General features: G+C 39.6%; 2 protein-coding genes across 3 annotated transcripts in view; both read right to left on the bottom strand.

Annotated features, from left to right (window-relative positions):
* UBA6 (ubiquitin like modifier activating enzyme 6) overlaps positions 1 to 14,593 on the bottom strand; it is a 29,659-nt gene extending 15,066 nt beyond the window's left edge. The window contains exons 1-17 of one of the 2 annotated variants that reach the window (XM_048942697.1): positions 14,480 to 14,593; positions 14,085 to 14,206; positions 12,347 to 12,414; positions 11,063 to 11,157; positions 10,198 to 10,226; positions 9,286 to 9,380; positions 8,861 to 8,972; positions 7,834 to 7,914; positions 7,141 to 7,263; positions 6,035 to 6,158; positions 4,706 to 4,809; positions 3,874 to 3,936; positions 2,812 to 2,888; positions 2,430 to 2,496; positions 1,846 to 1,989; positions 1,263 to 1,330; positions 922 to 1,000 (exon numbers count right to left, since the gene is read on the bottom strand). In XM_048942697.1, the coding sequence (XP_048798654.1) occupies positions 922 to 1,000; positions 1,263 to 1,330; positions 1,846 to 1,989; positions 2,430 to 2,496; positions 2,812 to 2,888; positions 3,874 to 3,936; positions 4,706 to 4,809; positions 6,035 to 6,158; positions 7,141 to 7,263; positions 7,834 to 7,914; positions 8,861 to 8,972; positions 9,286 to 9,380; positions 10,198 to 10,226; positions 11,063 to 11,157; positions 12,347 to 12,387 (1,302 nt within the window). In that variant the 5' untranslated portion in view covers positions 12,388 to 12,414; positions 14,085 to 14,206; positions 14,480 to 14,593. The remainder of the gene's footprint in view (positions 1 to 921; positions 1,001 to 1,262; positions 1,331 to 1,845; positions 1,990 to 2,429; positions 2,497 to 2,811; positions 2,889 to 3,873; positions 3,937 to 4,705; positions 4,810 to 6,034; positions 6,159 to 7,140; positions 7,264 to 7,833; positions 7,915 to 8,860; positions 8,973 to 9,285; positions 9,381 to 10,197; positions 10,227 to 11,062; positions 11,158 to 12,346; positions 12,415 to 14,084; positions 14,207 to 14,479) is intronic. The other variant, XM_048942698.1, reaches the window with a different exon arrangement.
* Positions 14,594 to 18,850: 4,257 nt separating this feature from the next.
* The window catches only part of LOC125692351 (transmembrane protease serine 11E-like), a 39,694-nt gene continuing 31,248 nt past the window's right edge, over positions 18,851 to 27,296 (bottom strand). Inside the window, exons 7-10 of the mRNA XM_048942743.1 lie at positions 24,627 to 24,822; positions 23,692 to 23,951; positions 22,798 to 22,940; positions 18,851 to 21,512 (exon numbers count right to left, since the gene is read on the bottom strand). Of these exons, the coding sequence (XP_048798700.1) occupies positions 21,351 to 21,512; positions 22,798 to 22,940; positions 23,692 to 23,951; positions 24,627 to 24,822 (761 nt within the window). The 3' untranslated portion in view covers positions 18,851 to 21,350. The remainder of the gene's footprint in view (positions 21,513 to 22,797; positions 22,941 to 23,691; positions 23,952 to 24,626; positions 24,823 to 27,296) is intronic.

Consider the following 27,296-nt stretch of genomic DNA (forward strand, 5'->3'; position numbering starts at 1 on the left):
CTTTGCAAGTGAGATCAGTAAATTAAAGTAACACAGACAATTCAGAAATCTTCTGGAGAGTATTATGAATGACTTGAACTCCATGAAATTCAACACACATAAGCACAGACTCCTCAGTTGGAGCACGTGTAAGTACAGCAGTGCCTGTGGAGGAAGTATTGCTGTTGAGATGGGCTCTTGATGAACAGTAAACTAAACACGAGACAATAGTATAACCAATCAGTAATTAAGTCAAACTTCATACTGAATAATATTAAAAAAAAGAGTACAGCCACTGGATTGAGGAAGTGATTAGTTTCCTTTCCTCAGCAGTCACTAGACTATATCTAGAATAGAGGATTCAGTTCTGTGCCCTTCAACACAAAAAGTAAAAAAAAAGATTAGGTATGTCCAACCTGGGGGCTGGAACACCTGCCCTAAAAAGAAGATAAGGATCTACACGTCCATTAGCTGGAAAAGAGAAAGTTTGAGAGGGACATACTAGTGGCTGATTTCTAGGAAAAGGTTCCTGCCAAGGCAAAGCCAGTTTCTTTTTAGAAGTGTACAGTAGTAGAATGATAGATAATGGACAAAAATTGAGAAGACAAAGTTCTAACCCGGCATAAATACTTTCCTTTGTAAGATTAAATAGGCATTGAAACTGCTTGTCCAGAGATGAGATGGACAACCTTTGTACTTAAGATTTTCAAGACTCAACTGCATTCTCAGCTATGAGGCTAGCTCTAGAAGTCAAGCATTACATAGAACACTATGTGCCATGCAGCTTAGGACTTGTCTATTGCATGAATGTTTATGACAATTTTAGACCACTTACTCTGTTTTAACGTACATAATGAAGTCTGACCTCTTACCTCCAAGACAGGTGATGTCAGTTGTGCTAGTGGAGTATTAGCAAAAGCCTTAAGCGTCAGTTGTACTCACCAAGAAAACATTCAAATCATGCAGCTTCTGGCATAGAGATTCTCCAATACAGGCCCTCAAGGCATCATACCTATCTCCCCTAAAGAGAGGCAGGAAACAAAAACAGAAGAGTAGGAAGTTATTTTTTTCCACGGGAGTATCGTCATTATGAAATTCTGTTTTGATGCAAATAAAGAGACGGAGTCCCCTATAATCCCCATTCCTCCCATTCTCAAATAGGACACACACTTTTAAGCCCAAACTTCTCTCCCTCCATAAAGCAACACTAAACTAACTTTAGAAGACATCTGTGTTTACTTGAGAACAGTACACAAAAAAAAGCAGACTGTATTTATATTTACCGTGGAAGAAATTCTTCAGAGCCCATCTTTTCTAGAGGAGTAACAATGTCTAACATATCTATATATAACTGTAAAAACAAAAAGAATTGTGAAAAACTTCAGTTTGTTAAGAAGTAAGCATTTCAGTGTACAGCCAAGCCTAGAAATTTTGTTATAGCTCATTATAGTTTACCACACAATTTTCGCAGACAGGAATGCCTGGAAGTCACTGAAATCCGAACCACAGCCTTTTTACTTGGACTGTGATGTCTGTAAGCATAGGATTGTGTGATCCTCTGAATGGGACCGTGATGCTTTTAACTTTATTCTGACGTTTGCCCTATGAGTCCTGAAAGCACTGCTCTCGTATATAGTAGTGGCATTTGGGAATGCCACACTGAGTACGACGTCTGAATCCTAAATAGAAAAGTTTTAGTTAAAACTGCCTGCTCATCTATACTATGCACAAAACCACCATATTTTTCCTAAGTTCAGCCTCAAGTCTTTTTACCCCCCATTAAAGAAGTTGTTCAACACTCGCAACACAACCCCATGTTTGTCACATCACTGTTAAAATAAAGGTACTGCAGGAAAAAGGCCTTACCCATTGCTGCAATGGAGAAAATTTTCCTGTTACTGCTTTCAGGACCTCCTGGCTAGCCACACCACCCACTGCTGCCGCCAGAGGAGCTAAAAATCCCCGAGCAGTTCTGGACAGCCACTTCACTATATCTCCATTTACCTGAGGCTTAAAAATAGAACAAAACAATAATGTGTATGTATCCATTCAACTGATCAAGTCACCACTTCAGTGTCAAAACTATTGGTCTATAGCAAAACAAAGAAATTACCTCACTCTGACTATGGTTTCCAGCAAAGGCAGACTCACTACACATCCTGATCTTACAACAAGCAGCTACCTAAAAACTAAATACAGCCACATGAATTCATCTTTCATTTTAGGCAACCGTGGCTGGACTAGCTGGACTAGTGCAATACTAATATTTTAGGCAACCGTGGCTGGACTAGTGCTGATATACCATAATAACTTCTTGCACGGCCTTCAGAAAATCACCAAATTGATCTAAAGATGCATACAGAGATCAGAACAAGGGCCAAGAACTAAGGCACAACCTTCAGACAACTGAGTATATTAGAAATTACTCATGATACTCATTTGCTACTCACTTTGTTTTCCAGGGTTTCACTTACTGACATGGCTATTTTCAGCATTTCCTCAGCATCTTGATTGCATCTGGACACAAGAGTGAAAACAAGAGTGGTCACTCAAGTATTCTTCAGTTTTACATTTAGAGGGAATGTAAAAATGTCATCAACTGAGAAAGAATCACTGGATACAGGAGAAAGATTTTGGAGATTTGCATTGGCTTCAATATTGAGCATTAAAGAAGCTAACATTGATAACATTGGTAACATTTTTCACCTACATTTCAGCTTTTAATTTCTATGTCATCTAAGTACCAGATAGACAAGGAACCCCTCTGCACATCAAGCCGCAGTAGAGATCTCCCTGTTTCAAGGCTTAGCAAACACAACACTGCTGCATTACCCAATGTTTGGCATGCGACCAAAGTTCTCCTCAAAGTGGTTCAATGCGAGCATGGCAACGTGGATTTGCAAAGGTGCCTGTTAAGACAACAACAGCTGTTGATGTATCACATACTGAAATTGAAGGAGATAAAACCAACAGTTTATACAAACGATTCAGCTCCAAAAATGTTAAAGTAGCATTAAGAAGCCAACTTGAAACATCTTCTGCTAGTGGTTTTACAAAATGGGTTTCGGTTTATGAAATACTGCTCAGGAGTACTGCAATACCCCTTGTATTTGTTGAATACCCACGTCACCCACATCCAACTAGAGTCCTCAAAAAGAATTTAGTGCTGAAATCATCAAAAACAGTAATCTTCACTTAATTAGACATTAGAATGCACTGCATTATGCCAAGTCTCAGTACCAAAGCCCAGCATTAATGGCCAACATCAGAAAATCTGAGCAGACAAGTTAGATCTTACATTATCAAAGAAATCACTAGATCAACGTTTTTTTAGTTACTCATCTTAATGAGTACATGGCTGACTTTTAAAATATTATTTCAATTAAACTGTGTTGGAGGCAGAAACAGGTAGCTTCCTCTTGGATTTTAAATACCTCTGAATCATTTTACAGAGGAAAAAGAAATTGTTCTCACACTTATCTGCAGTTAATTTTTTTTCTATACTGCCCTGGCTTTGAACTCATTTTATTTTTTTAATCAAACAAAGCTCATTAAAGAAAAAACACTTTCTTTTAAGCATTTATACCATCATCCATTAGAGAGTTACCAAAAACTGATATTTTACACAGCAGATTTACAGAGAGATGGTTGAGCTATAAATTTATAATATAATTTGTGCAATTAGTGAATAAGTTCCTCCAGAAACCTAACTCACAATGCATGCTCTGTTTGAGCACATAATCTGATGTCCTACTCCCATTTCATCTTCTAAACTCACATTTAACAACTGTAGAAGTTAGAAATGGTTACTATTACACATAAAAAGCTGCAGATTATATTCTATGTAGTTTCAAGGTTACAACACTGACACTCAAATTTCCATACATTAATTACCTCAGGCTTGATAAAATCTGCAATTAGGCACATTGGATTTGTTAGCTGCTTCTCCAACCGTTCCTGGAAAAACAGAATTCATTAAAGCAACACAGTCACTTTACACAACAGTTACTGCTTCTTGAGAAAACCAATGCTCTCCCTGAAGAGACTAAGAAGTGATTATCTTTTCTTCATAGCATTTATACTTACTCCCTTCATAAATACAACTAGAAAAGATGCATAAAACAAAACTGAAAGTTTTGTCAGTCAAAAGTGCAATGGATGTTTCACATCACAGTAGCAAAACCCATTTCTCCAACTGCTCTGAGGTCACTTATTGGATATTTTATAAGCAACTGGTTGTGTGCATGTACATCTTTGCAACTCACCAAAACCTGAAAGCCACTGCTTTGCAGAGACAGGATACATCCCCTGAGCTGCTCATTCTCATATCAGCTGCAGCTGGTCCTCACTTCCAGCTTCCTTGCAGGATATTTAAGTGCAATTAGCTTCAACTTTCTGTGGGCCCAAAGTGGCACACAGCACCATATAGCTTCCAATCCTTTTCACACATACTCATCAATTTTTCTCAGAAGGCTGCCAAGAAACCATATATTTGTGGGCTTTTATGGGCTCCCTACCATATAAGAATGGGCTGCCCATATATTATTTTTCCTATACTAGTTAACTTTGAGTTTAAAGTATTTCTTACTCTCTGTGATTTATTGTCACCATCCTCCCCAAGTTAAATGTAAACACGAATCAAGTGTAACCAAATCACCTCCTAAACTCTGCTTTCAATGCTTACACTGCTAACACTGAAGAACCTGGCTTTGACAAACACACTTACAAAGTAAAACATCTTGGGTGTCTTCACTTGGACAGCTATGCCACCATGCAAATAAGGCTCCATGTCTGATGTATTTCCGATGCTGAAGGAGTATGGTGACACCACTGAAAAGAGGAAAGAACGCTGTGGCAGTGACAGACAACACGTGCTACAATTCTACACAGGACAAAACAGGCTTTCTACACCTCCAAAGCTTTTTATGTTCTAATCTTTTAGTAGGTAGCCTTGCTTTGAAATCATGAACACAGCTGACTCTCCTTAACTAATGGGATTGTCCCTCCCTGCCAAAATATTAGTCTCACATGATCTATTATGAAATAAACCTTTTAGAGTAGTTTTAATAACAATTCTGATGACCACAGCTCTGTAACAAAAAGAAATCACTCTCACTTCTATTTGGACTGTGCACAGCAGCATCCAGTGTACTACTCAGAGTAAGATTTTAGAGAAGACTAGAACAAAAATAATAAAGAAACAAGCTCCAGCTGCCAAGTAAAGCAAATGAAATCTTTCCTCTCAGACCACCTGGAGCATTATTCAGATAAAGGAAGCTGACCAAAACATTTTGGTAATTCGTGGGACATGAAGACTGAAATCAAAAACTGGGTCATAATTAACAGGAAAGAACTGAACATAGCACCAGAATTGGCTAAACAAATAAGTCCGGAGAAAACCAGACTCAAGCACCCCTCAAAGGGACAGCTTTCATCTCAGACCACAAAGTAATTAAAAACAACTGAAAGTCTCCTATGTCTGCTCTCCCTTCTTCTCCCCACTCCCCTCAAGTAGATGGCTCCCCAGCATGCAAAGGGAACTGAGTACCAGACCTAGAGACCTCCACGACAGAAACAAAAGCAGGGTAAACTGAAATTCATGAGAATTGCTTCAAAAGCATGCTCAGAAACAGAGCGATAGCGATGTATCCCTCTACGCTTCAACTGTAACACACGGAACTACCAGGCAATCAGTGACATACACAGCAGCATTGATGTAGTCCAGAACAGTGACAGAAGCACAGGCTTTACACAATTCCCAAAACAAACAAACAAACAGTTGTGTCATCGAACTGGTGACAGTAACCTCAGAAGCTGCCAGCTACCTTCCACTAGCTGGGAGTTTCTACTGCTCCTTAAACAGCAAGACAAGTTTAGAAAAGCTTTACTAAACAGAAAAGAAATTAAGACTACACAAGGAAGACCTCCATATCAGAAGACAATTTTTCTTGTGAGCTTACTGTAGATTCTGCACAATCCAGCACTCTTCTGGCTGTAACAGCATAGTGAGCTCACAAAAAGCCCAAGACATACACTGCAACCAGCAACGCTCTACCTGTTATCTGGTGCGTGGTGCCATTTAAACACGACATCCCATTTACTTCCCGAAAGGTTAAGAACTGTCCTGTTTCAAGCCTGTGTGGATGATTTTCAAGGCAAGTGACGATACCAGGATTTGACTGAAAGCAAAAGCAGCAAAGTTAGCAAAGAGAAAAGACGTCACACATTATCAAAACGTTTTTCTGACTAGTGAAACTGCAGTTACTAATACTTCCAGCACCGCAGTTCTGCCATACCAAAGGAGCCATCTATGACAATTTTTTCCAATGCAGAGAGTGGAAATAGGGCGCAACTAAGCTCACTGTGGCATGCAACCTGGACAAGCCATGACATGTAACTCTCTATGGCTTATGTAATTAATGAGAATAATCAAGTCAGTCAAAGAACTGGCTACCAAATCATTATGTCATGAACTTCAGATCAAATATGATTTGTTATACAGCCCCTTCTAGTTTGATACTGTTACATCTGGACCGGACAGAAGACTTGCAAATGGATGAACAATGTTCTAGTCTGGACTTTCCAACATAATTGAGAGGAGCGAATTTTACACTATAAAATACAAGATCAACTGGATAGCCTCTCTAATATTTTCCAGTGGAAGTGTTAGCAGTAACATCTCTTCATCACTTTAGCTTTCAGAAGCTAAAACGACCAAACACACATCTTCTCAACATGGGCTCTCAATCCCTTTTATCATCCCAGTAGTCCTCCTCTACATGTGCTGCAGTTTCTCACTAAGAAGTGGCTAATTTCAGGAGTATTTCAGGGCTTCTTTTGAAGACTTAACCTATTCCCACACCAAGGCTACATCCTCTTCTCTCCACATTTTATCTCCTTCTTTCTCTAAAAAAGCCTGAACATTATGATGCTGCATTTTAAGTAACATCCAGGAGGCATCAGTATGCTCTGTGGTATTAGCACTTATCACTGACTGTTTTTGAGAGATATTACAAACATGGAGCTTGCTCTGCCTCTGCTATGCAGTTTTCAATTCCTTAGCAGGCTAATAAACACACTGGAACACACTGTTGGCCATGAAGCCACTAATGACTTATAATAAAGCAAGGTTATGGTAGCACAATTACATCTATCCCTTACTTGCGTAATATTTGAAATGAAGATCTCCTTTGGCTCCTCTCCTGTTGTATCCAACACCTCAAATTCATCACCAAAGTCACAAAACAGACGTGAACATATGCCATATACATCTGCACTGATGAACTACAAAACAGCAAAAATTGTGAGCATCTCAGAAACAGCTTATGCCAAAGGAATGAATTCTTACAACCAACTTTGTCCTAAGCTAGCAGAGGGGACTTCTGCTCTGAAAATCTGGTGAAAATCTGTCACAAACACCCGGGTCATTGACTACACAGCACAGTATTGAAGACAGACTTGGAATACCTCATTAGCATTTCAGAACCTCTGCAAAAAAACCAGGAGTCACAGCAATAACAAGTGAAATACTGCCATTTCTACGACAGTCAGATTCAGTCTCACCCTGTTCTCTTTGAACAAGAATTATGTGCTAATGGTTACAACTATTTCTTTACTATTTTTTTTTTTTTTTTTTCTAACTTATTTCTAAAGAACAAACCTATGGTTACCCAAATAACATCAAACATATGCACAGAACAGTAGCAGCAAACTCCCCACAAAATCACACTGCTCCATCAACACGGTATCTGCAGAAAACTATATACCTCACAACATGCTTTCTCCATTTCTGGAAAGAGCATGTTGCAGAATGATCACTGTATGGATTAATGACCCGTTTAATTTTTCTATTACCTTAATGGGTGGCTGCTGAGCATGACAGAAGTCATTAATCTTCTTCTGCAGCGACAGGCTTACTTCAGTCAATATGACACACTGCGAGAAAGAATACAAATAAAGCTAAAACACCAAAAAACAATCAATGCTTCAAGGATGGAAAAAGTACTAGTAAGTTAGTAACTAGTAAGTTAGGAATTCTGAACCTCTAAGACTCCTTTCCTCCTCCCCTTGCTTAACACACAAAGAGGTCTCACGTCAAGTTTTCTCATTAGAACAGGTGGGTTACCACTCCAATAGCTGGGGAAATAAGAGGAACAGGGCCAGGAACAGCAAATTCTCACTTTTTTACTGCAGCTGTGAAACAAAACCTAATTACAGTACTTTAGAAAATTATACGTCATTTCTGAAAAAAAAAAAAAACGTATCTCTTGATTTATAAGATTAGAATTAGCAAATAATAGTACTGATATATTCTAACACTAACCAGTGCATACCAAGAAGCCACTCCTTCGCACAGCTGAGACACTCAGAAATTTGCTTAGCTTGGGTATTATCAACAGCCAAAAAGTATGAGATTCCAACTCATCCTGACTCAAGCACACAGGCAGCAGACAGCTGGCTGAACAACTGAAAAAATCCTCATTCCACTAGAGTAGCTCACATTCTGCTAATTAGGTACATACATATATAAGTACCCTAATTGAACAGAAAGCGTTTCTGCTGCACAAAATACAATGCACAAAACAATGGTAGAACATACTGCAATATAACTGAAAAAAAAGTCACAGTTTTATTTTGCAAATAAGAAAAACATTCTATCTCAAATCTCAAGGAACTACTTATTGTCACAGAAAATTCCATAATTGATGTGAACTGCTAGGAACAGAAACAGTTCCAGTCTTGAAAAAACAAGCAGGATCATTTAATTAGTCCAAACACATCTTTCCTTCAATCATCTCAGAATATACTTGAAAATTTGTTTCAATTTCATTTACTTACATAAAAAAGATCAAGTTGTTTGCTTTGTTGAAGAGTGACATACCTGATATTGCTTTAGGAAAGACAGATCTATGCTTTCATCTAGTGGCACAGTTGATGCTGCTACATGCACATATGGATTAAGTTCTGCAATGTGATGAAGAGTGGCCTCAGCCCTGAAAGAACAAAAATAGTTTTTTTTAATGCATTTAACAAAATGAATTTTCTAAACTGGACTTCATATTACACATGCCCTACAAGAGCTCCTAGCGACAATCTTATTTCTTCACATTTAAATTCCTAGCAGGTCGGAGGAAAAAAGCTGTATCCAATGGACAGTAGTACATGCTGATGTTCTGACATCATGGCCATCTTCTGGTCTTGCAAAGATGGATGAGAAAGTCTAAGGAAGAAACGCACCCTGACCCTCACTACTAAATTTAAGAAGTGAGATAGTCAACTTACATTCACCCCAGAGACTTGACCAACCTGTTCCTCTGACTGATTATGTCATCTTCGTGGATGAAGAAGTTGGTCCCTAAATCCCACTTTGTGCATTGCTTGGTGTCATGGACTGTAAGAGCCTAAGAAAGAATAAAATAACCCACACCTACTGCGTTAGCACACAGAAGAATGGATTAAGCCTCGTATAAATTGCTGTAAAGACTAGCATCACAGAAGGTCTGGTTGTAATGTATAGAGGAATGAGCTCCTCCAATCTCTTTGCCAAAAGACCTCTTCCTATTTGAGAGAGAGGAATGGATCTGGAAGACAAATTTCATTAAACATTTTCCTCCCAGCTTGCAGAGGTGAGAACATTTAAATACTGAGGATGATTTCTGCCACACCGCAATTAAAATGCAAAACTGCAATCTGTAATTGAACAAGCTCCCAAACTTATTATGGTTTTTTAGTGATTGGAAGAAACAATGTTAAAAGGCTTCTCTAATAACATTAATCCCAGCAACAAAAAAAGCAGTTGTCAGATTAAAACATGCAACTGTTTCAGATTCTGTATAAATGGATTCTGACAGGTGACAGAATAGGGCAACATTTTGAAGAGATTGGCTTTTGCATTTATACTACTCGCCATTTATGAGAGATGGCTTTGAAAAAAAAAAAAAAGCATTCAATACCTGATCAGCAGTTGTCTGAAATATTTCATGTGAACTACTTCAGAATGCTTCTACTGAGGATCTAAGAAGGTATGAAAACTCAGATTTCACAGTAATGCAAGACTCACACCATACCACTACGACATTCTGAAGTTTTTGTAGCCAGATCCTCATAAGTTTTGCAATCTTCCCACAGAAAGGCAGTTTCAGAAACTTAGGATTAGCTAGTTTTGTGGTGCTGCCCCTTTCCCTCCCGCTCACCGAAGAACAGAACTATTTTACATACCTTTACGCCAGCCAGAATTATATTTTTGGCTAAAAAATAATAAAAAAATAAAAATAAAAAAAGAGGCTGTTACAGATTTCTCACAAAGCTCTAAGCGAAAAGCTACGTGGGTGGACAGTAGCAGTATGCCATTCCTAAGAACTTCACAGCTTAAGGGTTTGTTTTCTTTCATGTTTAGTTTAAGCACTCTACCAACACTGAAATCAGAACAAGAGCAAAGTTAGAAAGACTCCTCTACATTTGTCATTCATCAGCTGTTCATCCCACAAATGTGATTACAGAGATGCTAATGAAAATAAACAGCAAAACCCCACGTACACATTCTGGCATTCGGTGAAGAGTTCTACTGAAGGCAACTTAAAGGGTAATAATCTAGGTACGGACAAGACTTGTCATGGCTGTTTTTTAAAGAGTAAATGAATGGTTTTTGGGCCCTCTTGCACTGGGACAATTATACCAGTTTTAACCAAATTGCATCTGTTCCCCTTCCCCTCACATCCCCATTTTCTGTAAAGCGATAATTCAGTCTATAGTTGTTCCTATATTAGGTTTATTGATAATGAAACCTGAAGGAATAATTCAGATTACACACTCTCAATTTCCACCCACACATGAGATTTTGGGTAAAGCTACCTGCACTACAAGCATATTTTCAAGTAAAATTTAAAACTTTGTTCTACTGGAAAGCTTTTTAGACAGAAGCCCTCAATCTTTCTGTCATCTATGCTACTTACACATGCTGAACATATATTCACTCAGATACCTCACACATTCTTATTACATCTAAAATAAGCTTTAGAAGCAAGCTGGGACAGTGTGTTTATGTATGCTTGTGTCTGCGTACACAAATGATAACCAAACTTACCAATCTCCACACCAAGACCACCTACACCACTCAGGAACACATGGGACTGAGCCATCTTCTGCATTGCTGTGTCTCCAAGAACATACCTCTGCCGACTACATCAAAGATAAATTCAAATTAAAACAAGACACAAACAAAATCAAGAGCAAGCTAAAATGCTTTTAGTTTCCATGGCTATTTCTTTCCTCCTAGTGTCCCAATCAGCTTTTAATCTGCAGTACTACCTTCTGCAGATGAACATGCATCAGCAGTGACAGGTGCACAGCTATATTTACCAGTTTTCCAATCAACAAGAACTAAGAATGCAACATGCATAGTCTGAACTGTACACTGGTTTAGGAAGTAAATGCTTACCGAGAGCATTACCAATACAAATAGCAAAATGCATATAGCAGAGTGCTTTTCAATTCCATGTTTTAGAGAAAAAAAATATTTTTTTTTGTTATAAATCAGTGCAATTTTTTTTTTTAAGGACAGTATAAAATTACTTCAGATCTAATTCTTGAAGAGACAAGCAAACTACAGAATTCCTTCACTATCAGAAATCTTCACATCAGGGACTGCAGCAGCTTTTGTGATCGAACCCAGAACTCTGAAACACTGGTTGTTTCCAGCTGCACAACTAAATTACAACTATTTTAAGCACCATCTCCTAATGGGAAATGATTTTTGTGAAACTCGTCAAAGGCAAGCAGCTTGGCTGGTGTCACATTTATTCAGCACACAAAAGATCAAAAGATAAGATTCTTGTCTTTGTTTGTTTACTTGATTGATTTTGTTGTTTGTTTGTTTCTTTTTAAAGAAGCTTCTCATTCCACCATGTTTTTCTAGAGATACTGTTTGTTCCAAATACTGTAAACTTTTGTCACACCAAATGATCAAGTTACTCCCAGCTAACAAATTAAAAAATAAAAATAAACAGAAACAAAGAAAAGAAAGCCAAACCTAAAATCCAGGCCTAACTCAACAACTTCACATCTGGACAGAAAACAGATGTTATGACACTGGAAAAATGAACAGTTTCACAGGAAAATGGTTTACATCTTCAAACTATAGTTTGTGTAAGAACTGGTTAAGAAGCTTGGCAGGAAGTGGATTCATTTTGATAAGCTGGATGTTTTTTCCTTCCACTTTCAAACCAAAGGAGGAAGCAGCATAAGTAGGCATACCTTGACCCAACAGGCAGTAGGTACTGCTTTCAAGCCCTGTCTTTCAAATTAACGTGTGTAGATCTAAGAGCTGCTGAAACATCAAGAACGACACTTAGAAATCAGATACTCTCACCTATATAAAGCATCGTCGATTTCCATAGAGTCTGCTGCCATGACGCAGTGCGACTGATTTGCACTAAACTGGTTACAAAATAAAGAATATAGTTAAAACAGATTTCAGCTTCCCTGACACTTCCATTTATCCTGCTGAAAAACTGAGCAAAAAAGTCACATTAAGACGTGAATGCATTTAACTAAGAAATCAAATTAAACAGTTCAAAGAGTTAAGAACAGAGTACGCACGCTATTAGGACCTTCTCATTTTAAAGTTATCAGTAAGCACCAAGATTACGAAGAAGCGCTGCCACTGGATAGGTTGACGTGCAAATTCATGAAGCATTCTTTTTATTTTTTATTTTACTTTTTTACGATGAGGTTGGACAGTGCCCTGTGCAATCTGATCTAGTTTCTCACTTAGCAGCTGGCGACCCTGCCCATGGGTTCTTTGAGGTCCCTTCCAACCCAAGCCATTCTATGATTCTTTTGTTACACACGCTAGCAATTTGTCCCTTCTGGATCTGGCAGGAATTGCCACTAAACACAGGAGAAGTAAAACAGCCTCAAAGTTTGACCCAGAGCATCAGCATCTATCACAGCTAAAAAAGAACGTATGTAAGATCCCCACAAACAGCCCCAGAAAACAATTTAGACATAGACATAGATAATCCCTTCTCCGAAGAGAGGAGACAGCAGTATGTTGGAGAGTAGGCCACAAACCTGACCAGTTAAGTTGCTCCACAGTGTGGATACTAGATCTAACACACTAGCCAACACAGAAGGCAATTAGCATGCAGCACCTTCCATCATCAGCCACTTCTGCAGTGCTCCTATGCACTTACACAGCAAGCACTGAATATAAGAAATATCAATGTTAATAGATTATCTTAGAAAACAGCTCTCAATACAGAAAGTATCAGACCACATCTGAGAGTCCAGTACTTGAGTCTCTGCTCAGCTAAAAGCCTTAACTTTTCCTCTCTGACTGGAAATCCAGACTGAAAGTCTCCTCAGGTTACACCAACACCACCTCATAATGGCCCAACACAACCATCTCGGAGCTGCTCAGCTCCTCCACTGCACGTTCACTTTGGGACTGCCCAAAACAAAATGGTTTTGGTACAAAGGTGGGGAAGCTGATGCACCCTGAGGTACAACACACCCAATCTTCCTCCCTTACTGCCCTCCAGCTGGTTCTGCTGCAGCAGCATGCTTGCTGACAGCCATCACACGTGCTCTCCTCCCCAATAGCTACTTGTAAATAATGAGGATGTGCAATGAACACACAAAGTTTGCCATTTGAATTACAAAAACACATCTGAGAAAGGCATTTCCAACACATATTTATCTACTATCAGTTCTCTTCCCGCATTCTTTGTTACAGCACAGAGCTGCTACCTGCATGCCAACTGCGTTTGGCAAAACAGACTTAGTTATTCCAAAAGAGAACTTAACAGTATTTTGGTCAAGCAGCTCTAGGACGAAATTCTGCTCATGTATTTCAGCATCCAAGCTGTATTTCTCATTTTATCTCAGCCCATTTGAACCTCTCTCAAAGAAGGACCTGCTTAGGGGTCCTCACCAAGTGCTCAACACTTAATACATACACTTCCATTTCTTCTCACTCTCAGCTGCTTGCAGAACACAGATCAGAGACAAACTAAGAAGCGACATCTGGGAAAGGAGGAGATGCTCTGAGAAAGGGCAAAAGCTCACGAGTCGTGGATTCGGTTTGGTTTCACGGTGCTTCTTACCTCGAAGTTACCACAGGCTCAGCTAACTACTTGCTGCTCAGCAGGCCGGGACAGCAGGGAGGCCTGACCGCATCCCACCTAACCAGGGCTTCCGGAGGCAGATCCCGGTCGAGGCAGACTCCCTGTTTGGTCAGCGGAAAGAGGGAACGCTCACACCCGCTCCTACCAACCCCGCGGGCCAACGCCGCCGCTGAAGGGTATCGACACAAAGCCAAAAGGCATTCAAACAAACCCGTCCCACCCCGCGGCCCGCCGCTCTGCGGGCATCCCCGCGGCCGCCCCTCTCCACGAGGGGTTGCTCCCGGGTGCCGGGACATTCCCTCGGCTCAGGCCGCCCGCCCGCCCGCCTTCCCGCCCCGGGGCCCCACACGCCCCGACCCGCAGCCCGCCCTCACCGCGGCGGCCTGGCACTGCGAGCAGGCCTGCGTGCTGCCGGCGCGCCGAGGAGGAAAGGCAGGAAGCCGGGGCCGCTCCGCCTGCGCCGACATGAGGGGCCGGGCTATGGCCACGCCGGTCGGCCCGCCTCCTGGTCCGCCCCGCCGCGACATGGCGGCCGCGAGATGGGGGTGCTGTGGTTTTCCTCCGGCTTCTGCTCTCACGCGGTGATTTGCAAGTGAAAGCTTTTTTTTTTTTTTTTTTTTTTTTTTTTTTTTTTAAATTGCTTTTTTTAAAATTTTTTTTATTTTTTTAATATTCTGCAAGCACCGTGCTGTTAATAAATAAATAAAACTTAGTTACAAACAAACATCATGTTCGAGAGTTACCGGTTTACGTGACAGGTTATTTCTGAGCCCCACTCTCCTGAGGCTGTCTCCACGCGATGGAGGATAAGCCAGCAAGATGTGGCCTATCTCAAATGTAGACCAGATTTATTGAAGTGGAGGGTTGGTGAGAGAAATTTGGCATCCCTAGTGTATGTTGCATGGGCATCTAAAGGTACAAATTAGGCACAGAGCAATCACACAACAAACAAACAACAGTCCAAGCCAAAACAAGTGCTCATGGAAACCTCTGTAGGTTGGTGTTTTGTTCTTCATAGAATCACAGTCATTAAGGTTGGAAAAGACTTCTATGATCATCAGTTCAACCATCAACCCATCCTCACCATGCCCACTGACCACGTCCCTCTGTACCACATCTACCCACTGCTCCAACACCTCACAGTGACCTCACCACCCCCCTGGGCAGCCTGTGCCACTGCCTTGCTGCTCTTTCTTTACTCAACCTGAACTTTCCCTAGACCATTCCCTCTCATCCTGTCGCTGTTATTTGCAAGAAGAGGCTGACCTCATCTTGCTACAACCTTTCAGGCAGTTGTGTAGAACCATGAGATCTTCCTTGAGCCTCATCTTCTCCAGACTGAAAAACCCCAGCTCCCTCAGCTGCTCCCCATAAGACTTGTGCTCCAAACCCCTCATAGTTTTGCTGCCCTTCTCTGGACACACTCTAGGGCCTCAATATCTTTTTTGTAGCAAGGGACCCAAAACTGAACACAGTAGTCAAGGCGCAGCCTGACCAGAGCTGAGTACAGGGAGACGATATTGGTATTCAGCCAGCGCAGATCAACTAAAGCAAGCTGTGGTAACTATTGCAGTCTCTACAGAGCTCTGGTACCACTAACTCCACATCACCTTCCATTCGTACCACTTTCTCTGCCACCTCTCCTCTTCCCATTTCCTGGGTTTGGTTAAGATCCCAATACTAAGAGCCCTCCTACCAGGCTGGTGACATCTCCCTTCAAGTCCCCCTTCCTTCAAATTTTTTTTTTTTTTTTTTTTGCTTGTTTTGATCCTCTTTTTGCTTTCACATCTGCTACATTATTTTCAATTATATTAGAATTTCTACCTCATGTAACTGGTACATGACTGACCGGTATATGACTGACTTGATCCTTCCAAGTCTTCCCCAGTTATGGGACAGCTTTTGTGTTGAATTATTAAATATGACTAAGAGTGGCTGGACAACACTCATCATTCAAACACAGGCCTTGCTGTAGCAGGATCGCACTGAAAGTACTTGCCCACTAGACATGGGTTTCTTACAACACACAGAGAAGATACAGACAAACTTCCTAGACCACTAGAGGCCACTAGAAGCCTAAAATGGTGGACTGCAAGACAGGATAAACCGAAAAAGCAAAGCAGGAAGAATGCAATTCATACTAGTAAGGCAATTGATATTTAAGGCTGGTATTTGCTTTTCATCTTTTTTGCAAAAGACCCGAAATCAGAGTATGCAAATGTATACAAAATCAGTTACATTATTTCAAAAGACTTCAAGAGCCACGCACAGACCTCATGAAATGAATTATATGGAGTTCCAGCTCTAAGGAGTAAAAAAAAAACAACAAAAAAAAAGAAGTTTGAAGATGCAAAAAAAAATATCAGCTCTAGTTTTGCCACTTTGATATTTTTTCTCAGTGATTTTTACCTTTAATTTGTGGTTTCTTTCCTTACAAGTGAGCATGCTTCTCTCTATATGTATTAAACTAACACTTATTGTTTTTAAGAATGTATCAACCAAATGTGTCATGAAATTTTTTTTTTAAAAAAAGATCTGCTACATACCCTGTTTCTGTCCTGGTTATTGCACTCTTGAGATGCACATCACCTCAATATGCAGTCATTCCACACAAACCAGATTTTGTGTAGTAACACTGAAAAGCCCTTTTGCCTAAATGAAGAAACAGCAACAACCAGTTAATTCTTGCCCATCAGTTCAGCAGGAATAAAACAAAGACTCATTGCCAATGAAACTATAAATACAGGCATTCTAAGCCCAACTGCCAAATAAAACCAACAGGTTCTGTTTACCATAGCAGCCAAAGAAACAGGTTCCCAGACACATCAATTGGCAGCAGGTATACTCAGGAGCTCTCTTTTTTGACAGTACCAAATAAAAAACATACAGGTTTAGTGCTTATTTTCCAAGATTGCAAAAGTTGAAACAACTGGAGCCACTTCTTTCTTTTCACGCACAACCTCATCTTTTATATATATATATATATATATATATATATATATATATATATATATATATATACACACCTAAGACCTTAGTTATAAAAAATAATAATTAATCAGAAAACAAAATAATCCTCTGTATTTGTACCATATTAAAGTAAGCTATAGTTTTTGAGATTGGCAAAAGGTATCAGCATAAGGCTTTCAGTTTTCTGGCATTCTGAGGCCAATCATTGGTACTTTGCTATCAGAACAATCTTTCTGTGCTTAGGCCAGTGCATTATCGTAGATTCAATCTGTACACAGGTATTGAATGTCTCTTTAAAGCCAACGTTTGCAAAAGGACCTACAGCAGATAGCTGTAAAGCTCCCTTCCATCTGCTATGAAAATCTCAGCCGCTAACAATTTTTAAGTGTTAATTTTCTGAATTTCAGGTGCAATTTCTAATTCTTGATAAGAACTCTCCAGGGGAGATTGGGAGGATGCCTTTGCTTTTCTGACTTGATCAGTTAATAAATTAGCCACAAATCTCCGTATCATTTTCTCACTAGAAATGTGTTACACAATTCTCTTTAGCACACAGGCCTGTGCAGAAATACCCATAAATCCACATCAGAAGCATTATTTCAGTAGATTTCCAAACATCTTGCCATAAGCTATGGCTGACCACGGGCTCTTAAAACAATGAGGTGCTGTCAGGACATGTGATGTGGAAGTGCTTTGCTGGCACATTTTAAAGGCCCCCACCTTCACAGTGTGATGGGCTAAAGAATCTTCTCACTTACAGCTGCTCTAAATAGTGTGACACCTTCCTAGAAACCACATTAACAACGTTCTTAAAATCCTGATGCAGATAAACAAAAGGTACCAATTACCCCAGGTGAATCCAAGCTAACATGCTTGAAAGCATTTCCAAAAGCAAAAGCCAGCTTTTCCATGCATGTGTATCTCTAACACAAACTGCAAGTTGCCAGATAAGTATTAATTGGGGTACATAATATCTTTTGGCTCTCAGCTCTTCTAATTTGTTAACAGGAACAGCAGACGTGGAATTGGAGTTTCCACAAGCTTTACTTACATAAGGTATCCCAATGACTGCTTGATGTCACTCAACCAGACCTCCTCAGGCGATTAGGCCTTGTGCAATCAGGCTCTTATTTCCTTCCTATTTGTGCTTCAGGTTGCAAGTTAGCATTGGGCAAGCCTCAACCAACTTGGTTTGGATAACCAGAAGTTTGGAACATGCTTCTGGAAGCTGTAAATCTGCCTGGGTAATCTCAGGAGAATTGGTATGTCAGCTGCATAGAAGTCCCTACTGCCAAGAGCCAGGAAGGTCATTTTACAAGGATAGGATTTCACAAGGCAAGAAGCATGGTGGTTGTTTCCTGGATGAAGGTTCAGATTTACTCTCAAATTTACATAGCACTAAATGTATTGAAATTCCCATTATAGTATTTTAGTGTTTTAAAAAAATTAATGTCTCACTTCTGTTGCTGCAGAAATGTCTGTAAAGCTCCAGCCACTGTTAAAGGAAAATTCCTAGGATCAGGAATGAACAGAAAGAACTGAAGTTTCAGAATAGTCTCACAACAAACTAAAGACTAGTTTATTCTGAGTCAATCACACATTTCAACAGTTACTATTAAAGAAGAAAGGACAAAAAAGGAGCGTTTTTAAATACATTTAATGTTACGAAATATATTACCTTTATATCATTCAAATCCTTACTAAATCTTAACAATAATAAAAGGTTTTTAAAAATCTTTTTCCTTAATCACACAATAGTCTCTCTCTCTTTTTTTAATTCTACCGCAGAAAACAGAATCTTCATAAATAAAACACTGACATGGAGTATAAGACAAACCCAGGCCAGACAGTTTGTTAAAAGTTTGTGAAGAAAAGTGCATCTGGCTGGCTCAGGACTCCCTGAGTAAGGTAGACATTCTCCTACACACCTCTTGGCTGTTTGGCCTCTCACAATAAAATCTGAAATAAAGGCTGCCTTTCTCATTTTAAAGGTATTAAATACATGTTACTTTCATTGTGAGGTAGGAACCAGTTTATACGGATTATAGATAACCTGGGCCTTGACCCCTTATTGCTGCCCCTCCATTTGGTAGACAAAATGATGGATTTAAGTGAAAAACAAAGCCTTACGTTCCTCTGAAAGTGAACTACAGTTTACTTTCAATTGCAATTAATCCGCTGATTATAAGGAAGGGCATTCAGCTACAAAACAATAAGAGGCACAAAAAACTAGGTGTAATTTCTTTTCCTCATTCTCCTACATTAGTGGGACCTGAACACTAGAAGAAAACAGTGTTCCCAAGTGACCTTAATCCCAAACTCTACAGTTTGCATTCAGCCCAGAGTAAATTCTTAGTTTAAAAATAGCAGCAACTCAAAAGTGCATAAATTACAAACTTCATCAATAAATTAAGGAAACAGATTTGCTGCATCCAACTATCCTCCTAACTGTCCCAAGATCCTTTTCATTTTTAAATGAATATGGAAAATCAGAAGAAAGATACTATTATTTCAAAAGCAAAGCTAAACTAAAACCTTCAATTCTTTCTGAGACAAGGCATCTTCATTTTTGATGGTTGCTTGTTTTGTTGTTTTTGTTTTTTTTTTAAACTAAAATTCAAAAGATATGGAAAAAAGACTGGAAGGATCTGAAAAATAAGACGATCTCTCCCCCACCCCTTTAAGGCTTCAACATAGGTTTTTCCATCCATGTGTACATTTTCATTCAGGGTTTGACTTTTCAGGAAATGGTAAGCATCCTGTTCCCATGGATTCTGATTATTACAGAGCTTGCACAGAAGAAAGGCTGAGGAGAGACCCAATCCTGAGCAGAAGAGGAGGTGAGATGCTCTGGAGAGATTTTCAGTTGTTTTAAGTTTAGCTGCGGGGTTTGCAGCTTCTTTCACGTCTCGTACAGACTCCTTGAGTCCTGTATTCACAGCCTAAAAGCAGTCCTGTGGCCATTCAAAGACAGCAGAAGGAGACAGTACTGGATTGACATTTTGGTTCCGTATATTGAAGGCCTGGGCTGTAGGGAACAGCAATAGTCATGTCACTGGACTCCTTTCCAACAAAAATCTAGTAGATGTCATGCACAGAGGTAGGAAAAGTGCTTAATCTGCATATAAAGATAGCATTTACTCTGACGTTTCCATCTGGACTGTTCTTCAATATGAAATTGCTCTTCAGACTCATAAAACAGGATCACATTTATCCATGGCAGAAATTAATCCATCAGTGAAACAAGATGGTTTATCACTATTTATTTTCTTTGCAGTGAGATGACTTCTGTTGGTTGGCATGCCCTTGGAAAGCACACCATTTCTTGACTTGAAGTAAAAAGGCAGTTCCCAGATTATTTGTGGCAAGTACTTCTTTTTCCTTTGGCATAAATTTAAATGCTGGGTTGCATTCCAGTGAGCTTGTTTGTGGGCTCACACATGACAAATAAAGTTTGGTAGAGCTTGTGTTTCTGCATCATTAGCATGATGTGAGTTGAACAGTCTGTAGAGAAGGGCATTGCTCCAGAAGTAGCAGCACAGCATCACGACAAAGCACTTCTACAATAGCGTTTTTGAGTAACTTGAACTTCATATAATCTACCAAAAAATCTGTTTAAAAACGTGCTTTATAACAAGAACATCAAGCTTCTGTCTTGTCCCATTGAACTAACTGCAAGCACAGAAATCCTCCTCTTCCTTAGTTTGGACCTACCCTCAGTCCTGGCGGACCCGCTATTAGCTATGAAGACCACTGAGCAGGGTGAGTATGCAGGATCTCAGATGCAGTCTGTGCAGATGATGATCTCTAACAAGAATAATAATCAAGGGTTCACTTTCCTAGAAACACAGCTGTGACAATATTTGCTTCACTGGAAGAAGAAGGTTCAGCTTCCTCTATGCTTAGAGTGTGGACATCTTCAGACCTCAGCCATAGCTGAAAAAAATTTCTTATTTCCTGAAAAAATGTTTGTGTTTTTAAGGAGGTAAATTGCTAGCTTTTAAATGTTAGTTGAATAACACCTGTTTATATTTTCTGATAAAAATGAGAACTCTTCAAAGCTGGAAGATGAGGAAGGCAATCTCATATGTTTAGTATAAATTCACAAGAGCTTAGGATCTCTGACAGCAAAGATAGTGCTTGCTGCAGGCAAAACTTGCTCTGACCATAACTAATAGGAATACACATATTAAAAAAAAAAATAACCTTTCACAAGTACAGACAATTATGAGTTACATGTAACCTATGTAATTATATCCATTTTTGATTTTGGAATTAGATGCCAGTTTTTGAGGTAATCCAGTCACGGAAATAAGTCACTCGTGTATAAACTCCAGGTTTGTTTGGCTTGGCACATTCATCTCCCCAGCTCACTATTCCCACGAGGTACCACATCAGTCTAGAATCTGGAGTAACCAGTGGTCCCCCAGAGTCTCCCTGGAGAAAGAGGAGGGGGAAAAAAAAAGATTTATTTGTTCAGAAGGGAAAATCTAAGTCTTATCATTAGACAAGAGGGTCTGGTGCATCCAGTAAGACAGAAAAGCAAGCAGTGTTTCAAGAGCTGCCACTTGTGCAGAATCCAGGGTATATGTGAAATTTGAGTCTGCAGTCAGTGGCTATTTCCTATTTGCCATGAAGTCTCTTGACTGGCCTGTGATTGTACAGTATCCTTCCATTAAAAATCAAGCAAACAAAAAATTCCCTTCTCATTTTGTGACCCTTCTCATTTTGTGAAGCATTCCTCATACTGCTTTGTCTTCTCCTCAAAGTCATTTTTTTATTTGTTTTTACAGAAACCACTATCCTTTCAGCAAACTCTTTTAGACACTTGCAGCAATAACATTTCAGAAAGGATTTCATCAGAAAATTGGTCTTCTAATTAGATAATATCTCTTAAGACATTAGTCATTTTCAAAGGCTGAATTCAGATACTGTTAATAGCATGACATGGTAATAACAGTTCAGTGGAAATCTTGCAGGCTTAAAGGCAATTGTCACACAACAGAACAAATACACCATCATCCAGCAAGATGCATTACTGAAATACACAGCAGCTGCACCCTTCTGTTCAGGTCTCTTCATTCTGAGTGAGACAGGAACAGAGGAATTAGGTCTCCAGTACTTACCTGCAAACAGCTTTTGTTTAAATCCATAGGACTGGGATTTTGGAAAGGGTCTGTTTTGAATCACTACTTACATGTATTTATTTTTTTTTTTGTAAGTAACATTAATAGCAGTTGCCTTTTTAAAAGTTATCCCTGTAGTAATATTTTTGCAGGTGGTAATATTTTTGTTCAAACACCTGCAAAAATATAAGCACCTGCTAGTGATTGCTGTCCAGCAAATAAGGGTCTGGTGTGGAATAGCAACAGCAAAGGAGGAATAAAGCATCAATGTACAGGATACATTTTTGAAAAACAGATTTCATAGAAGATATGATGAGAAGCAATTGGGCTTATAGCAGCTATTTTGAGTTACAAAATGAAAATTTCATCTCATGCCATGAAAGGTTTAAGTTCTGAGTGTTATGCTAATTTAGCTCCTTCAGTATGGATTTTACTTGCTAAATAATTTTAAGAAGTGCTACTTCACTTCACATCTTAATTCCTGTTTGAACAGAGCCTATTTAAAGGACTATTATACCGTTAGTGAATATTCGGTTAGCCAAATACTGAAATCAGCATTAAAAGAGTTTTCCTTTTTAATTTTCAGTTATTGTTACCTGACAAGCATCTACTCCTCCTTCTAAGTACCCAGCACACAACATCCTGGGTGTTATGTCCCCATCATACACTTCTTTTTTGTTGCAAGTGTCCGAGTCGATAAGTTTCACTGTTGCTTCCTGAAGAGCGTTAGGAGTGGGACCTGAGGGAAAGAGTAGTACAGGCATTAACAGAATTGCATTTAATGTCTTACCAAGCACCAGATTAATTTGATACAATATGGAGGTTTTACTTCTTACTCTCTCTAGGCTGGGCCCTTAAGAAAAAAATACATACTCATAGTTTCACTTAGAAACTGTAATATTAAGACAGAACTAATGATTGCATGATACACAGTGCCCCAAGTGTAACACTGTATTGTACAAAGTTCCATCTGATACCATGGAACACAAATTACCTATCCATTTGGGCACATGATATGGCATCAAAGCATCTTGGTTCTATTGCTACATGTACTCACAGCTTGGCCTGATATATGCAAGTCTGTACAAGTGATCATATCTAGCTCACTGTGGAAATTTTCTTGAAAGCCTGCACGGCTTTCTGTAGGCTTCTGGCTTGAGCTAAGAGAATATTTTTTTAGGCTCTCCATTAACACATGCATGGCTTGGCCACCTGTCTCAAGTATCTACAATATAATATGGAAAGGCTGGAAAAAAAAAAGAGGACATTTATGCTATTTTCTGCTTAAGTGGATAGTACCTCTTTCTTTGTCAAGTCTAATTTTAGAGCAAGAAACTGCTGCTCACTGTTGAACAAATCTATTGCTTGTAGACAAAAAAATCAGGCTTGCTGCCATATAACATACAGCTACACAAGTGATACCTATTCAGTAGTAAATCAGTGCTCTGGTTCATGCAATACATGGGTTGCCTGGCAGACTTGGGACTCACCGTCATTGGTAAGTGCTCCCCAGCCTGTGATGACAGCATAAATATTATATGGAAAAGTCTGAGATGGCTCAGGCAGACAAACACGGTGTATGTTACTCGTAAACTCAACTTGTTTAGAGAGCTTCACAAGTGCAATGTCATAATCATGTTCTGGGTAGCGGTACATTTCGTGAATAATAATAGTCTTGACTGATCGTTTCAAGGTTGGTGGCTTCAAAAGAGCTCCAAAAGTAGCAGTCCACTTGTGAGGGTGACTCATTCTGAAAAAGGTAAGAGTGCTGTAAATATTTGACTGTGAATACACGTACTCAGGTGTTTAAAATTCTCAAGAATCTTTATCTTACAACCCCTTCAAGCCAGTTCCCTACTAAGTTCTTAAGGCATCCATCAATTCTCATAACACTGTGCCCCCATGTAATTGTGGGTTGCTACTAGAAGAGGGCAATCTTGCACTCTCTTCTCAACCATGGTTTCCTACTCCCTTCAACTTCTCATTCCTGATCTAGCCACTGTTTAGCCACAGGGTGTGTGTAATCAGCCCAAAAAGCTCTTCTGCTAGAAAAATCATCTTTTCTTTTTCTGGATGTTAATTATTCACTCAAACAGCTGTTCCATCTTACATGTCCCGAAGTTTCACAATGGCTGCACTTGAAACAAAAAGTTCTGAGAGTGCATGGTTAAATGGAAAGATACAAATCTGGGCTTAGAACTTCTGGTAGCAGCCCGCAGCAGCAGCAACCTAATTGCAGTGTGAAAGAACACCTTTAGAAACAAGCTCACCCCAAACCTGTTTGTTTGTTTTTTTTTTCTTCCTCCAAGGCAGAAAACTGTTCTCCTGGAAAGAGTTAGGGGTGTGTTGTAAATCTGGAAAGCCCCACAGCTTGATCCAAACAGAGCACATTCTGCTGCAGATTCTCTCTAAGCTGGGAACTTACTCTCTGAAGCAGTGAGCAGCAGATACAAGCCAAGTATTGCTGATAAGCGTTGCACCACAGCGATGGACATTATTGTACTGCAAACTAGCTTGCCACGGCCAGTCTCCAGTCTCTGCAGAAGACAATCCTCCAACTATTCTCAAGGATGTTGCTTTTGCTATTGACTTGACTGATCTATTCTGTCGTAACCCGCAGACTGTCAGAAAGGAAAAAAATATATATTAGTTACTCGTCTGTTTAGTAAGCATGCCTGCCAATGGCTGTAGGTACTGTGGAAAATAGATGTCAAAAATCACACAGCACTAGGTTCTCCAACAGTATCCATCAATATGAAAACATACCTTCCACCAGTTCCCAGAACAGAGATCCTCATGCATAACCCATTCTGTTAGAAGCCTGAATGAACAACTGACTATCGTGGTAAACCATGATGGTCAACGATTCAGGCTGAGGCACACCAACAGCCCAAATCAAGAATCAAAACCCTTCACCACACAAACAGGACAATTTCCAAGTCTAGGGATTGCCAACTCAAACATTTCAGGTGATTTGCCAAAAGGATAAAACATGAATGATGGCAGTGGTCCAAGCCATGGGTTTTTACTAAGCACGCATGCAGACTACATAAGTAAGTTGCTGCTTGGAACCATGCAATCATACACTGCACAAATGGCCATTTGCAAACGAACCTTGAGAGTTGCTTCAGGCAAAGAACAACATGCCAATCCAAGCCAGAGATCAAAAAATAAACATGGATACCTCCAGCATGGTGTGCATCCATGAAGTATTATTTTCCCAACTTGAAGAGAAATAAAAATATCTATGGCTTCAACCATAAAACAGACATTCAGGAACAGATGAAGCTCCCCAGTAGCTTTAGAAACTTCCTCAAATGAGGGAGCTGTTTCAGCTTTTTTCTCCCATTCGGTCAGCGTCAAATTCATCTTACCTGGACCAAGACTCACTAGCTTTCATCCAGGCCTAGATTTCAGCTAGACATTAGGAAAGTAGAGATACAGAACTATCCCGATTGTTTGAAAAACAGACAGAGCTAAGAATTATTTGCATAGTGACAATATCAAACGAACTATTGCACTGTCTGTCTCCCTCAGACAGTGACCCAGAGGGGGGACAACATGGAAATCCGCAATACCTCACTGAAGAGCTGCCAGCACCAGACCCTTGAAGTCCTCAGAAGGCAAACATTGGAGCCACGCAGAGCGTAACCTCTGCCCCTTCCTGCTAGGATCTGCACAAGGTGATGTTAACAGTACCTCATAGTCAAAAGCAGCAGTGATAACTCAGCAGATTGAAAGCTGTTCATAAATTTGGAAACTATCACACAATATCTAGAAAATCATAGGGTCAGTGTAGTGTCTGCACTGTGATGAAATTTAAAATTGCGATGAAGGAAATCAGTGGCATGTAAAGATACAGCTACTTGTACAAAACTTCCCATGTGAAAGGAAAATGGGAAGGTATACAATAGCTGATGAGATTGTCTGTAATAGCATGTTTTTCCTTCTGAAAACTATTGGTAATCTTCAATTACTGGACCTAGATCTGCACAATGCTATGAACTACCTGTTGCATTCAAAACAAGGGAAAACTCACAGTTCCCTCAGGAACCCAGGAACACCAGAATTTAAAATGAACCCCAAAAGAAATGTTATTTCATCTTCCATTACTTGAAACCCATTTGAAGATGGGTTTTTTACAACTTTTCAATCACTAAATAAACTTTGTCCCTGAAAGCTCAAACATCTTTAAAACAGACTACCTCAACTCGACCCCTACAAGTGTATCTTTAGAAGACTGATCACACTGTCTAACATTTACATGGCAATTTTTGAGCTACCAGCCATTCCAAAGCCATAATATTTTCATTATAATCAGAGACTGACATAACTTTTGTACATTTTACCATTGTCCTTCCTTACTTCCAATACACACAAAAGAAAATTCCAATCTTCCACTTCTAAGAGCACATTGAAAGCCACTATTTCAAACTCCTCTGCATGTGCCCATTCCTACTGGATTTTGTGCCACCTTACATTCACAGGGTGTACTATAGGCCTCTGCTTGGTTGCTATCCTTAAAGTGTCAGGTGTAAGCCTCATCACTTAGTGCATGTATGGAAAAAAACCAATAGGAGATGAATTGTTATGCTACGGCATCAAAGACAAGCATATGTGAAACAGAGTCTGCAGTCTCTCCAAGAAGAAGAGAGGACTGGGTGTCAGCCCTATGCACACAGGATTATAGATGTGACTAAGTACACATTTTAATCCACTTTTAATAGATTGCTTTTAAGTGTAACCTGCTCAAATCCCTGATAAGGACTCTCTTACCTTCATCACACTCTCATTAACCTTTCAGATAGCTGCTGTGCTTGATGTTAAAGTAGTCAGTTAGACCAAGCAATTAAGTTTTTCTTTATTGGAAGTCTTCACTGTTCACTTGTTTTTTTCACTGCCTACACCTAGGAGTTACCTAAATTTTGTAAACCTAGAATTATCCAAATTTTTTAGCCTTCACAAAAATACGGCTTATTGTCTGCATGTCCAATGACACAAAATAAGCAAGTGTCCTGAAACCACAGTGCTCAGCCCTTGTTTACTAAGTCATCGATTTCCTAGATACCAGGTTTTACATTTAAGGTGCACCCTC

Source organism: Lagopus muta, chromosome 4 (assembly GCF_023343835.1).
Source record: "Lagopus muta isolate bLagMut1 chromosome 4, bLagMut1 primary, whole genome shotgun sequence".
NCBI lineage: Eukaryota > Metazoa > Chordata > Aves > Galliformes > Phasianidae > Lagopus > Lagopus muta.